This window comes from Cucumis melo, chromosome 3, assembly GCF_025177605.1.
Source record: "Cucumis melo cultivar AY chromosome 3, USDA_Cmelo_AY_1.0, whole genome shotgun sequence".
In the NCBI taxonomy this organism is placed as follows: Eukaryota; Viridiplantae; Streptophyta; class Magnoliopsida; order Cucurbitales; family Cucurbitaceae; genus Cucumis; species Cucumis melo.
In genome coordinates, this window is record NC_066859.1 from 28,553,607 (window position 1) to 28,569,083 (window position 15,477).

The 15,477-nt window shown below is 28.9% G+C and overlaps 2 protein-coding genes across 2 annotated transcripts; one reads left to right on the forward strand and one right to left on the reverse strand.

Annotated features, from left to right (window-relative positions):
* The first annotated feature begins 4,206 nt into the window (after positions 1-4,206).
* On the forward strand, positions 4,207-5,876 carry LOC103488069 (protein PHOSPHATE-INDUCED 1-like). Its single transcript, XM_008446623.3, has 2 exons — positions 4,207-4,719; positions 5,051-5,876. Exons 1-2 carry the CDS (start codon positions 4,417-4,419, stop codon positions 5,684-5,686), a joined length of 939 nt encoding a protein of 312 aa, XP_008444845.1. The 5' UTR covers positions 4,207-4,416; the 3' UTR covers positions 5,687-5,876.
* A 980-nt stretch (positions 5,877-6,856) lies between these two features.
* Positions 6,857-10,593, reverse strand: LOC103488068 (uncharacterized). Its single transcript, XM_008446622.3, has 6 exons — positions 10,218-10,593; positions 9,965-10,100; positions 9,773-9,881; positions 9,434-9,476; positions 8,899-9,166; positions 6,857-7,038 (listed from the first exon to the last, which is right to left on the reverse strand). Exons 1-6 carry the CDS (start codon positions 10,416-10,418, stop codon positions 6,962-6,964), a joined length of 834 nt encoding a protein of 277 aa, XP_008444844.1. The 5' UTR covers positions 10,419-10,593; the 3' UTR covers positions 6,857-6,961.
* Positions 10,594-15,477: the final 4,884 nt, after the last annotated feature.

The following is a 15,477-nucleotide window of genomic DNA, read 5'->3' on the forward strand; positions in this document are numbered from 1 at the left end:
CCATTATTAATGCCAAATATATATACATAACAAATAGAGTCTGCCTCCCTATTCCCATAATTTAATCCTTCATCTAATTTTCCTTGTCACCCTTTTCTTCTATAGTAAAATTGATTTATTTATATAATTGATATTAATTGAATCGTCTTTGTTTTGATATTTAACGCTTTATATATAATGTTCAAGCATGGAAATTTATTGTATTCATATTTATAATTTTAATCACAAGATTTAACTCTAAACGTGTCTTTCTCCATTTATACCGTAGCTAATATATAGACTACTATCAATTGTTTACATTCCTCATCATGCTTATCTCGTACGTGATTGGCGATTTTACTTGAGATTGAAAGGGAAGAAAGTATTTAATTAGGCAATTATTTGAAATTCAAATAATTGAGGGAAACAAATAAAACAAGAACATTTAGTGGGGTGTGTTTTGTTGGGAATGAGAGAGATGAGCAACAAAACAGCCTCCGATGAATCAAAATCCTGTCTGTCCCAATGCGTTGTACTCACAAATTCCATTGCCATGTGAATTTCAAACTATATAATATAATAAACTACTAAGTTATACATACAAAAATAATTTAACTAAAGTATTTAATCAACCAGACACCCATAAGCTACCCCTCAACGACTCGACTTCATTCTCTCTGTCCTTTTTCTTTTTCCTTTTTTTCTAATATAATTTGCAGATTTCAATTCACTTTTTCTTTTTCTTTTAAAATAATACTTCGAGTTTCATAATTATATATACTGTATATTATCTTATCATATTTAATATTAACTGCATCATAATCAATTGTTTAAATTAAAATTAAACTTCTTAATATTATCAAATGCGTATTTCAATATTGAATCTTTGTTTCGTAGTTTGGAATTTTTTGAGATTTTCTACTCTGATCTCTTAAAAATCACGAAAACCGTAAATACATATATGAGATGCATTTTTAGATGTGTAACACCCTTCAGTGTATCTAGAGATGTACTCATATTTATGTCTTTCCTTTCATCATTCATATCAAACAAATAATTAAAATGTTTCATAAAAGCAATATAAAGAGTTTTCACATGATATATTTTGATAAGACAATTTCTTTTATCTTGTTTACTAAAGTATAATGTGAATCAATCAGTGGTAAATTCACAATGGGACTCAATAGGATTATGTTTGTTATTGTTTACCTGTGCATCCATACCTAACACATGATGTGATCAATCTGATTACGTTCGAAAATTACGTCATATCATTACCATTTGGATTTAGGTTATGGTTATAATTTTAGGGGAAAAAACTCCATTTTAACACTACTAACGCTAAGTGTGTTAACCCAAACCATAAAGATTGTTGTTCATTACAACCGATTAATAAATAAAATCTAATTACAATTACACAAATTGATTGGCCTAAGTTTTATAGGCGTAGGAATTATGTGGGAGGGAAATTTTGATCCTTCCAAAAAGAAGAATGGAGAGAATGCATTTTTAAAATTTTAAAAAGAAAAGAAAAAAAAAGGGTGCAATGAACTATGCATATATTTTGCCCATAACGTCATGATTCTATCGAGAGGCTGAAACTGAAAGTTGTGGTAACGAGGAACGACATGTCGGCATGGGGAAAGCCGATATGAATTCCCATTTCCCACCCCCCATATGCAGGCCATAGGACCTTTTTCTTTTTCTTTTTTTTTTTTTCTTTTTTCCCATTGAATTAATTGAATGGATAAGAGGATAAAAAGATTAAGCATAATTATCCTTTAAATTAATTAGTGGTATACAATTGTAGTATATATGTAATATTCTTCAAAGCAAAGGTGAGAGTTATATTTACAATTTTTAAAATAAGAAAGTAAATTAAAGGGATTGGGTTCTTTTGTTTGTAGTGTAGAATAGATTCTTCTGCTCCAACCAAATGGTGTGTCTTTCTTTGATGCCCTTTTCCATTTCACTTCAATTATTATCATCCATACCTATACACACACACATATAGATATATATATTCATCTCCTCTCACACTTTTTCCTTTTTCACTATTTTGGTCCTACCACCAATCATGCATCTATTTAATGTATGTATATATATATATAATTGACATTTACAAATTTCAAATTTTAATGAAATATTACTACATATCGAACAAAAAGTTACAAAGCATTTTCTAGGTCTTTTTAAAGCTTTTGTACCACTTGTGTTATAGGAAAAAAAAATTTCTATAGTTAGTACTACTATGCTTATTATTATTTTTTAAACTATGGCAATTTAATTAAAACCATAGTTGTTGACTCTTTTTATTGATATTACATTTGTTTTTGTAAAAAATGGATCGGTTCATAAGGCCGCTAGGGGTGCACGATGCACCTTTTATCTCCCCTATGTACTAAACTAGTAACTAGTACTAGGGTGACTTACTTTACTTTTAATTGTTAATAGAAACGGAGCAAGAAAAAAGTTATCCCTTATTCTATGGTAATCTAACTTGATCGGTCGGTCATTTTGGATGCTTCATACCATCAAATGCATATAGGAAAAAGAAGGAAATGAACAAAAAAAAAAAAAAAGAACGATTGTTGAACTCTAACAAACGAGTTAGCGGATTTAGCCAGGCAACATAATATGGAAATATGTTAACTACAACTTACAAATTTTGGAATGATTGTTTGACTATGTCCTTGCCTTTCATGGAAATTTACAAATCTTACTATCCACCTTCTCTAAACTAAAAAGAAAATAGAAAAGGAAAGAAATCATCTAAATAAATTCAAACGTGGGTATGTGTTTAAAATTACAGTAAAAGAGTTAATTTTCAAATGAAACAAGCATATTTATAAATACAACAAAATTTTAAACAATAGATTTATTGCGATCGATCACTTCTAGGCAATTATATTTCTAAATATCTTTATTCAAAACAATCTTGAAAAGATAGTTTTATTTATTTATGGTTTAGAATTTGGATTAAAAAATTCAAAGTATAATATCAACAAGATAACAAACAAAAATGTGTGAAGAACTAACCCACAAAGGCTTAAACAAACATTGTAGTTTGTATTCTACAAAATAATGAAATAGAACATTTTCTTTTAAATTAATTAATTAGGACCTTAAAAAATGTGTTTCGTTTTGAAATTATAGAATAATTTAAAGGTAACCCATCGGTTTAAAGAACTAATTCCTCGTTAACATAAAGTTTCCTTTGAGTAATAGCCAAAGCATCATCCATCGATCCAAGAACCACACACAAATTGAGGCCTTTTCTTTTTCTCTTCTTTTAAACTTGTTAAGAAATAAAATAATTACATTTTAAAAAACATTAATAATTTAAATTAATCTAAATATTTGATGGGTAAATACATGCATACAAAATAACGAGACAGAAACCACCCAAAAACTAATTCAATATTTGTTTATCAAAAGAATACAATAGATGATCAATATTATAAACAAATAAGATCTCAATCTTAACTTCAATTTTACTCCATAGTTCTTTTCTTTTATTATTTATTTAGTATATTTTAATTCCTATACTTTTAAAATGTTTATTTTGATTTATGTTTGGTTAACATTCTTTTTTAGTTATTTTAATTTATTCTTTTACGTATTGAGTTTAGTTTATTATGTTTTTGAGATTTCAATTTTGTTTTAATTTAGTATAGGGTTTAAAAATTTAAATTTACACTACTTATTCTTAATTTTTTCTTAGTGTTAACTGATTTTAAAGAACATTGCAATTTCACTATTTTCCATCTTTATTAAAATTAAAATTTTTCTTTCACGTTTATTTCAAATTAATTGATAAACATCCAAGGTGTAAGCGAATATTTTTTAATGAAAATTAAGATTAAAAGAGTAAAATTTATGATGTATGGACCAAATTGAAACAAATTAGAATGTAAGTTTAATCTATATTAAATAAAACATTCTAAAATTTATCGATCAACTTGTTAGGAACTTTCAATCTTTTTTGAAAGTTAAAAGGAACGGTGAAAGAGAAATGAAATTGAAAATTTGATTCAAAATCTAACCTATCAACTTTATAAATGAACCAAAATTAACGTAAAAACAAAAAGAAAAAGGAAACAAAAAACAAAAACCACAACTATCAAAGCACTTATTAAACCACAAATAAACAAAGTAAAAAATGTTGGATTTTTCTCCCCTTTTAACTTAATAAAAATCTTATCAACTTCTCGTGAAGTTTTGCTTAAATCTTTAATCTACTTTAAGCTTTAAGAAAATTTCCTTCCCTAGAAAGCTACTTCCCAACTCCCCGTTCCCCCCTATTAGTCCATGAAACCTCAAATCCCCTATTCTATTATATATATATATATATATACCGTCACAAAACCCCCTCCATTTTTATTTCATTAAACAAAAAAGCTTTCAACTTTCTGAAATATCAAACTGTTTTCCAAAATGGGTTTCTTCCAGTTTCCAAATTCGATCCTTGTTGTTATTGTTTTTGGCATGATGAATTTGTTCAACTTAGGGTTTGGAGCAAGAAAGCTTGCATCTTTGTATGAAGCACCAACAATGGCCATCCGTTACCACAATGGGGCTTTGCTTCAAGGTAATGTTCCTGTCTCCATCTTGTGGTATGGAAAATTTACGGCCCCTCAGAAAGCCATTGTTCTCGATTTCTTTCTCTCTCTCGATTCTCATTCAGACGAGCCCGGCGTTGTCGCTCCATCAGTCTCTCGTTGGTGGAATACCGTTCAGGTTCGTTAAATTACCGCTCAATTCAAAAGTTTGTGTTTGAGTTTAATCTTTGTTATGACTTGTACAGTACTATCTTGCTTGAATTTTGATTCTAATTGAGGGTTTTGTTTTTAGGTTTGTTTGATTTTAATATAACAATGAATTGACAACTAACTATTTCCACCAGCACGAATTAGGGTTCAGGGTTTAGCAGTTAAATAAACATTCTTCCTTATGAAAAGAAATAAAAGTAAACTATATTATTTTTGGGAAGAAAAATAAACTAATTTCAAAGAATTGTAATCCATTGGCAGCCTCATTTTAATGTATACGTTTTTTCATTTTAATTCAGGTTTATATGAAAAGAGCCGGAAAAAAGGAAGCTAAGGTTATTTTAGCGAAACAAATACCAGACGATGAATACTCCATCGGAAAATTCTTAAAAAGAAACCAAATTTCAGAACTGTCACGAAGGGCCGGCTCGAACTACGGCGGCGTGACACTGGTTCTCACGGCGGAGGACGTTATCGTCGAGGGGTTTTGTATGAGCGCCTGCGGGTTTCACAATTGGAACCACAAATCGAAATCCGCTTACATATGGGTCGGCAATTCAGTGAGTCAGTGTCCGGGTCAATGTGCTTGGCCGTTCCACCAGCCCATCTACGGCCCACAAACGCCGCCGCTTCTACCGCCCAACGCCGACGTCGGAATTGACGGCATGATAATCAACATCGCCACTCTTTTGGCTGGAACCGCCACCAATCCCTTCGGTAACGGCTACTTCCTCGGTCCGCCAGCGGCGCCGCTGGAGGCGGCGACGGCCTGTCCCGGGGTATACGGGAAGGGGGCTTATCCAGGATACGCCGGTAAGCTGCTGAAGGACGACACCACCGGCGGGAGCTATAATGCTGCCGGCGTCGGTACAAGAAAGTATCTTTTACCGGCGTTGTACGATCCCGTAACTTCTCGGTGTTCAACGCTGGTTTAACCGGCGGGGAGTTTTAGTAAAGTTCGAGAAAGAGGTGGCTGATCACGTGACCTTGTAATGTATATATGAATCATATGTCTAAGATATGTATGCATGTGTGGAACCACAAAAGTGATAATAAAAAAGCTATGTAAATAGACATTGGACATTAAACTCTTTTTAACGATAAAATATATTTTTGATCTTGAAAGTTTGTATAAAGTAAATTTCTATATGATGATCGAAGCTTAAAACGTTACAGTTTTAGTCTTGATATTGTTTGATAAATAGTCTCTGAACACATGTATCTTGAAGGCTTTGCAACTTGTTTTCTTTCATGAAAGTTATTGGGTTCGAAAGTCGCTGATCTTTAAGAGTGTTTTTGGTCTTTTAAAGGTGTGTTTGATTTTCAATAGTTTGCTTCTTAAGTCTCTGATTTCTGTTTCTTTTTTTCTCTGTCTTTTAGAAATCCTATGAACTTCGATAGTTAGATTTTTCATGAAAGTAAAAGTTGGTGTTTAGCGCTTCTAGGTCTTCAATATTCTTCTCCTCTGTCGATCTGCTCAGATGAAAGGTAAAGCTTCCTGAATATCTTACATGAGTTTGGGCCTTGATACTTTTAATTGGACTCATCATTTTGATTTGAGTCTTGCACCAAAATTGTTTTGAACCCAATATTCTATTTTTGATACAACTTTTTATCATGAACATAAACTTAACTTTACCCCAACTTGACCTAATTCATGATTTCAGACTAGATTAAGCTACTGAACAAATAATCGGTAGTATATGATTAACCTCCATTGGATCTAATAATTGGTAGATTTGAGACACATGACATTTTTTAATTAGCTTTTTGTTTGATCCAAATTTTTACCAAGTAAAACTTGTTAATTCTTAACTGTCCATAAATCTAATGATTTATGATTTCGTTGGAGAACACATGACGAAATTTTGATTGACCAAAAACTTTCAAACAATGGAATTTATGGTATTTATTATTATGATGAACAATTTTAGTTGTCTTTAGTAACCATTTTAGATTTTAATTCAATCATATTTTCAAACAAAAATATAAAAGTTCTAGACGAAAAGAGTTTTGTTTTTTTTGTTGATTTAGGCTTTCCATAAATTAAGATCGATCCCTCGGTTAATCGAATTAAAATTTGGAAGGCAGAATATGGATGGATCTATGGGTTAACTAAAAAATGATGATATTTAACATAATATAATATAAAAGAAGAATGTTTAAGAAAAATATAGTTTAGTAATATAATATAATTAACAAGATGATTTCTATGAAGTATTTGGACTATTGGAACCACTTGCCCCAGCTTCTGTCTCTGTTGGAGTATGCTGTGGAGTCTGCCAACCTGAAAATATATACACAAAGTTTCTACTTCAACATTTATATTCCTTTTTTTTTTTTGAAAAAGAAAACACCATTAATCCCTCAATTTATATAGAGCCGCCCCAAACCACATTTTATAGTATGCTTTTGATCTAAATCCTATGTTAACACAATTTGACAGTCGGTTTTATAGAAATTCCCACAATCGTCATCTAAACCAATGAGTTAATGGTTAGACTAATGACCACACCTACTAAATTAAATAGGTAAACACGCACTTATATTTTCATTGATCTAAGGATGAAAAGTAAAAAACGTACACATATATATGTTCAAAACATAACTAACAAAGAGAGATATAATATATTAGCTTAATTAGGATTATCAAAGCAAATAAGATAAAAATGAAAATAAAATGGCAAAAATGATCCTCTTCTAAGATTAACATTTAAACCGAAGTCTAAAATTAACATTTAAAAATTAAACAGAACTAAAATAAACCGAAGTCCATAAATAAAGTTGGATTTCAAAAGCTAATATTCAAATAGTTCTAACATATATCTTATCAATGAATAGATTCAAAATTATTCAACAATTATATATATATATATATATATATATATATATATATATATATATATATATATATATGAAGAATAAAAAAACAGTGTATTTCTTTTATTGGTTAATGTTAAATCATAGGGAAAAAGAAGCTATATTGAACGATAAAAAAAAAAAAAAAGCTCTGTATGAATTTTCTTTTGTCTTCACTTTTTAAATTTCATGATATTACCCAACATATATACAACTCGCAACCCATATCTCAGCAATATAATATAAGAAAAAAAATTATAATTTAGTTCTCTTTTATTTTAGCCTTAACGATTAGATAAAGTTTCTATACCTCGTACGTATCGAGCTTTTATACGAGTATTTTATCAAACTATAAGACTAATCTATGATGATAATTTTATGGCTTTTAAAAAATTTATATGGTTATAAATCTATTAAATTTTAAACATTCAAGTAGGGTCTTAAATTTTTTTGTTTTTACATACCAAAAATCTTCAAAAAGGTCAAAAAGATCTATTTGACAAAAAAGAAGTAAATGTTTGAACAATTATTACACATTTTTCAAAATCTACTGGTCAAACAGACAAACTTAAAAATTGAAGGTTAATTTGATAAAATTGAAACTATTACACCCTTTTATAGTTCATTTTAATATTTTGAATAATTAAAGATTTACTTAGTTAAAAAAATAGGTACAAGAGAAAACTAGGTTTAATTTTAGAAAAAGAAATAAAAAAAAAAAAAGAAATTATTGTCAAATGTACCTTAACAATCAAACTTAATTATAGTTAGTTTTAAAAATTAAAACTTCCAAACTAAAACCTATAAATGTCTTAGGAATTGAGAATTAAAAAGAAAAGTTGGGCGTCACTATATTTGTTGTTGATTCCAATCTGTCATGCCTTTCCATTTCACCCATTTTCATGGGGTATCTCAGACAGCTCATTCACATGGCCTCTTCAGGCTTAACCCCCCCATGTGCCACTCTTTCAGAAAAAAAAAACACAAAGACAACCCCCAAACTCCTCTCCCATAATTCTAATCAAAACTCTCAATCTCCTTTATAATCAGTGTGCGATCTTCATTTCATATATATAATATCATCTCACATTCATGCAATATTTAAGAAACCAAATAAAAAAACGACAAAATTACAAAAACTATCCCTTGAATATGATGGTAATGACAACTATACCCTCAAACTTGTAGAAGTTGGAGAGTGTTCATCTTTTAACACTGTATTCTGGGGACTGTTTTTTGCAATTTTGACCTTGGAAGAATAAGGAATGAATATATAATTATAATTTACCGGTAGTACTTGGAGTAATGATCTGAGGCATTGGAGTATAGAATAAGCCTGCTTGTTGTTGCATGTGGGTGTAATTCGTGTAGTAAGGAAAGTATGATGGTGATTGTGGGGGATGGCCATGTACTGAAAATGCTGCTCTTGGAAGCTGTGAAGAAGAAGGAGAAGAAGAATAGCCATAGCCATAATAATATGAAGAAGAAGAAGATGGCGATGGAGATGGTGATTGCTGGTACATTTGTGGCTGTTGAATTTGTGGATTATAAATAGCCTGCACACACAACCATTTTAAATTCAATTCTCTCTTGACATTTAATTCTAATTTTGAGATTCAATCCTTTAAACCCTAAACTCATTCCACTCTTCTCAAACTTTTTTATTCCTCTTAGCTAAATCCTATTTTGAAAACTAATTTTTTTCTTCAGTTTTTAAAATATGGCCAACTCAAATGATCAAAAAACCAAAAATAGATGTTTCTGAAAACGAGTAAAATTCAAACAAAAACTGAAAATAAAGAGAAAGAGAGAGAGAAACTAACTTGATGGTAAGGAACAGTGTAATTTGGGGCATATGATCGGTATCTGCAAAAAGAAATAAACCAAAAAAAATAAACAACAACGACAATAATAATAATAGAAATGGATAAGACGAAGCTTTCTGTTTTCCTTCTGAAATTGGACAGACATTTGACTTCTTGTCGAGGTAAATTGTTTTTCCTTAAAAACATTGTCACCATCGAAAATACTGTTGCCTATGGCACCACCACCATGCAACAAATTAAACAGTTCGATTCTATATATATATATATATATATATATATATTCCATTTTACAGCTCATATTTTCTGGGAATTTTAAGAATAGCTAACCCCACAAACCTATAATGTGGAAAAATAAGCTGCGGCGGCGGAAACGGCGGCCGTAATCCACCGTAAGACCCCGCAGCCGCAGGAGATGTACTTTGTAGATTTCCAATTTGATTTCTTCCTATTAAAAATTAACCAAAAAAAGTTAATAAATCAATCAAATTAATCAAATATAAATTTAGTAAAGTTAATTTGGGAGATCACCTCCGGAAGACGGCGAGAACGGGGGCGGACGAGGGCGGCCGAAGGCGGCGATGTTACAATTAGCTCTTCTTCCACAAATAATTGGATTTGGATTAGCACAAGCTCTTCTAGCGGATTCAGGGTCTTTAAAAGTAACCTAATTATTACAAAAATCAAAATTAAAATCGCCAAAGTTTTAATGATAGTAATTGATAATTAAGGGAATTAATGAGGAATTAAAAAAAAAATTAATAAAGGAACTTTAATTACTTACAAATCCATAACCTTTGGATTTTCCGGTGTGTTTATCTTGAATAATGACAGCTTCAAGAATATCACCGAATTGTTGGAAAAAAGAGTGCATTTCATGGGATTGGGTTTCCCAAGCCAAGCCTCCGACGAAGAGTTTGGTCCAGGTGGTGTCGCCGGCGAAGGGCGGTGGATGGTTAAGGGGAAAATTATTGCTATCGGCCATATATATGATATGATATAATTAGGGGGAAGAATTAGGATGATAATAGGATTATTAATTAGGAAAAGATTGATAGGAGGTGGGCGGGCATGGGGGAGAAGGAATTATAAGTTTAGAAGGGAAAGGGTTTTGAAGTGAAGGTGGGGGATAAAAAAGGAGGTTTGTTGTTAATTCTTATTGTTCTTTGTTGTTGCGCAACGTCCATAAATTAACAGCTGTGAACAGAGACTATGGCGCCGGTAATTAGGATTTTGATTATATATATTCAATGATACATTTTATTTTTTTTATAATAGGATCTAAAATTTTATTATATTTTATAAATATTTTCATAAATTTTTATCATTTATTTATGTTTTCTTAAGAAGATAAATATATGTTAATTATTATTGAATTATATTTATTTTGATAGTACTTTTTTATCAAGCCAAGCTGGAAAATAGACTACTTTCAATTAGTTAATTACTTTACATCATTCAATTTATTAAATGTCTACATAAAAAAAAGGTTTAATTAGAGTTTGACCTCTTTTTCTATTTAAAAAAAAAAAACATGTATTGATTAGGATAACGAATTTAGATAAAGCTTAATAAGAAAAAATAAAAAATTAGAATCTTCATTTATATAATCAAATTAAAGAAATATATTGAATAACGATTTAAATTTTCTCATCTATTAAATACAAAATTTAAAGGTTTTGGAGAATTATTGGCCAATGTTAAAATTTCAAATGTCTCAAAAAAGATATATTAGATATGAGTTTAAAATTTTGGAAAGTAAGCTTTTAATTTAAACTTAAAATATACATAATTTGCTTAATAAATTTTGAAAAATTGTAGTGTTGCTTTTTTTTTTTTTTTTTTTTTTGGATTTTGACTTTACATTTAAAAATAATAATCAATTAACATTTATTCAATAAATATTGTGAATGGTGGCTCTAAGATTTTTTTTTCTTCAAGAAACTAAAATATTAAATTAGGTTAAGTAGAAGGCGTTTTAAGATTTATTAGAAGTATAAATATTTAATTTATATATTTATAAAGATTTAGTTGGAGGCATTTTTTAAATATAATTAAAAATATAACAAAATTTTAGATTTGTTTTATAAATACATTGAGTTTGTTATTTACAATAATCATTTTTTTTTTTCTTTCTATGTCATGATTTAAATATAAATAAAAAATTTTAAAAATTGAAATATGCCAACAAAAACTGGCCACTCTGGCAAAGAAAAATAGTATAATCCCACCATCTCCAATAATAAGATAATGCTGTTCCATCAATAAAATTGCTATCTTTCTCCATTCTTTTATGGATTTCCCTTTATCATTGTGATCATTCTTCTTTAGTTTCAACACCGCACAAATTTTAACTTCTAATTCTTTGATCCAGCCCTAATTAATTACCTTAATTGATTTTTTTTTATTTAATCAACTAAAAAGTCTTTCATGTCCACTATAAATTTACTTTATTATTTTATTTTAATTAAAATACATTTTTAATCTAATTTTTAGAGCGAACGTATTTTGAAATTTTCATCTAAATTTTGCAATATTTGAAAATTCTTTTACATTATGTTGTTTTCAGATAAATTGTATCATTTGACAAGCAGTCCATGACACTTATTTTTTACATATTGCAAATGTAACAAGTAATTAGATATCTATCATAAAACTATTAAATGACTATCCATTTTTTAATTTAATTATTTTGCAATTTAGAAAATGTTGTGACATGGATTCTATCACCATAATTTTTTTTTTGTTATTTTTACAAACGTCTCTTGTATTTAATCATCAGCTAATGTTAAAAAAAAATAGTATATGTTTGGTGTTAGCCAGGGAGCTAATTAGGTAATTAGAAAAGTGTGACTAAACAAAAAAAAAATGAGGTTTTTAATTCTTAATTAATTGTAGGTTGATCATAACAGCAACCACTACCCAATTTACCTACCTACTTTTTATCAACTAAACAAACAACTCCAATTAGGAGATGTTTGTGTTAACAAAAAGTTTGAAAACACAATATCAAACCAAACAAAATCCAAACCGAAACTTGTTTGGTTCTTTATAATAATCAAAATAAAATCAATCATAATCCAAATTTAATTTCTGTCTATACTATTTAGTTTTCTTTTTAGAAAAAAAGTCATTTGATTCATATACATCCAAATTCTAAAACACAATAATAAACTTTTAAAAGCCATCATCCTTTTTGTTTTCGTAACTATAATTTGAAATTTGAAATTGGTAGAAAGACAATCGCCACCAAAATCATGAACATGAATTTTAACAAATCATTACATAGTCCTTTTTTTTTGTAGGCCATCTTAATTGAACTAAACGTAGTTTCTGTTACATAAAATGGATTAAGAATAGCTCGAACCAATTGAGACAAGTTGTCAAACTAACATACAGACCTAACAAATAGCCAAAAACCATTTGTGCTGATCAGCTTGGGACTACTTCAATTGATTACAACTGAAAGTTTCATAGCATGTTGAGCATAAAATTATACCTACATGATGGATTAAACTATATATTATACATTTCAATTTGAATCGATTGTATTTCTAAGATGTGGAAAATTTTATTGTTGGTAGGCATTGATGCTAAAAGAACAATAAATGACCATAACAATTATTTGTTGGGGCAGTGTATATATATGTATATTATATTGCTACTTTTGTCTAATTTTACTTTTTCAATAAAAATTTGATCTTATTTATATTATTCTAATAAAGTCTACATACCATTCGTCAATATCTTATTTTCAATTTGTTGACGTTTATATAAGAATTCATATATACACTCACAGAAAAGAGGAAAAAGTAAATTAGTTGACCATTTTATAAATAGATATTATGGTCAATAACCCATTATTTTTTGTTTCTAAAAAAAATGTCATCTTAATCGAAAATTATATACAACCTTTCTAAATATTTATTATTATTTTAGTCAAAATTTTAGTTTTCCTTTGTAATTTGTTTTGTTTTTATCCATAGTCGCTTGTGGTTGAGTTGACTCTAAATTTAGAAAATATTTATTTGATGATAGTTTGTTATTATTGTTATTAGTATTTTAAATATTAAGCTTCTTTTCGAATTTATTTTTACCATAATATTCATCTTTCTTAAATAATAATTTGAAATATTCCAAACAATCTTTTTAAAAAGAAAGATTTTTTTTTTTTTATAAAAAAAAACACTCCTTCTTAGTTTTCATGAATCAAAATAATATTGGTAGCTTGATTTTTCTTAAATACAATGAGTATAAAACAATGTTTTTCAATTTATACTTATAATTGACAAAATAATTTCTTAATGGTATTATTTAACTTGCAATAGATGAAGTTTAATCGAGTGGAATTGAAAACCCTAAACTAAATTAAGTAGAACGATGGATAAACCATGATTGAACTAGTGATTAATCAAGGTTGATTAGTGATGAATGGTTCAACAAAGTTAAATTAAACCATGCATTTGCAGTTGAAGACAAATAAAACAGCAGCAAAATTTCACAAAATAGTAATAAATAAAAAAAAAAAGCCTTCAATCACGCTCATTATTGCATGTGCAAAGAAGTTAGCTGCATAATTATCATACCCAAAAGATGACTCCCAATCTATTTTGACTTTCATCAACATTTCCTTTTTTCTTATACATATATATATATATATATACATACAGACACATATACACAATAGCTCTCATCACACACAGCTAATTGAATCCTTTTTTAAAACAAAAAGTTTTAGGTTTTAGTCTCAGACATTTCTATTTTATTTTGTTAATTTTGACATCTAAATTTCTAAGAGATATTCATGATGCGTTGTTGAGTTGAGTTATTAAATCTAAATTCGTTTAGATTTTGGAATTAACAAGTGGATGATGAACTCCATGTAATTTAGGGACTTTAGCCTATATTTAGAAAGTTTATCTTTTGGGTTGCATAGTTGTTTAATCTAGAGCTATGCTTCAATCAATGTTTTCCATACAACAACGAATTTGATTTCAATTATTTTTTAACATTTTGTCTATTGTGTACTTTTTTTTTACAAGGTGATAGTTAGGTTACAATCCATGAAATTTTGATTTGTGATACCAAGATGCAAAATTTGCCCTACAATAGAAGTTAAAATTGACCAAAAATCACTGTTAGATTTAAACGTTCTTCTTGGATTATATCGTGGAGATATATAATGAGCTGGTGTATATGTATATATATTATGAATCAATAATCATTCTGATATTGAATTTCTAGATTGATAAAATTATTAGATACAATGTTCTCTGATAAATATAGCTTCAACTAAATTTGTTTATGACAGATTGATGGAAATGCCATTATTTTGTCTATAATAATATATATATATATATATATATACCGCTTCCACACATGCACATGACCCATATGAGAACAACAGTATTTGCTGTATTTTGGCTAAGCTTTATGAACTTTTGATGGAATATAAATTCTTCTACTTTGATCATTATAATATATATATTGTGTGTGGTTGGATCACTCTAACTCTTTGATTCTTTTATATTTTTCTTATACTATATGATGTATAGACGTACAGTCCATGGTTGTATGTTTGTTCTTTTATATCTAAAAATTGATACTAACAACGAAATAATTAATGAATTGGTCGTTGCTCAATCCTAACGTGTTTTATTCCACCATCGATTGTCTTTAAACAATAATGAAAAGAGTAACTACTTCTTCATCATTGCTTTCAATTGCTTCATTAACATTATTATTGCTAATTCAAAGAAGTGGTTCGTAGTGTCTTCACCCAATCTTGCAGCTCATTGTACACGTTTACGTTTGCATTCATTGAAATAACCAAATATAATTTGATTTAACATATTGATTATTATATTCATTCCTTCGAAGATAAAGGATTTCATTGAGCATTAATTAAGATTAGTTGCTAAACGCTTCTAGTTTACAACACATAAAATTCACAAAAGCTGATCTGATACGATAATGGAAACTTTGGACTACAATCACTTGCAAGGATGGAAGGACCCATCCCAAACTGTACACACCCAGCTTGA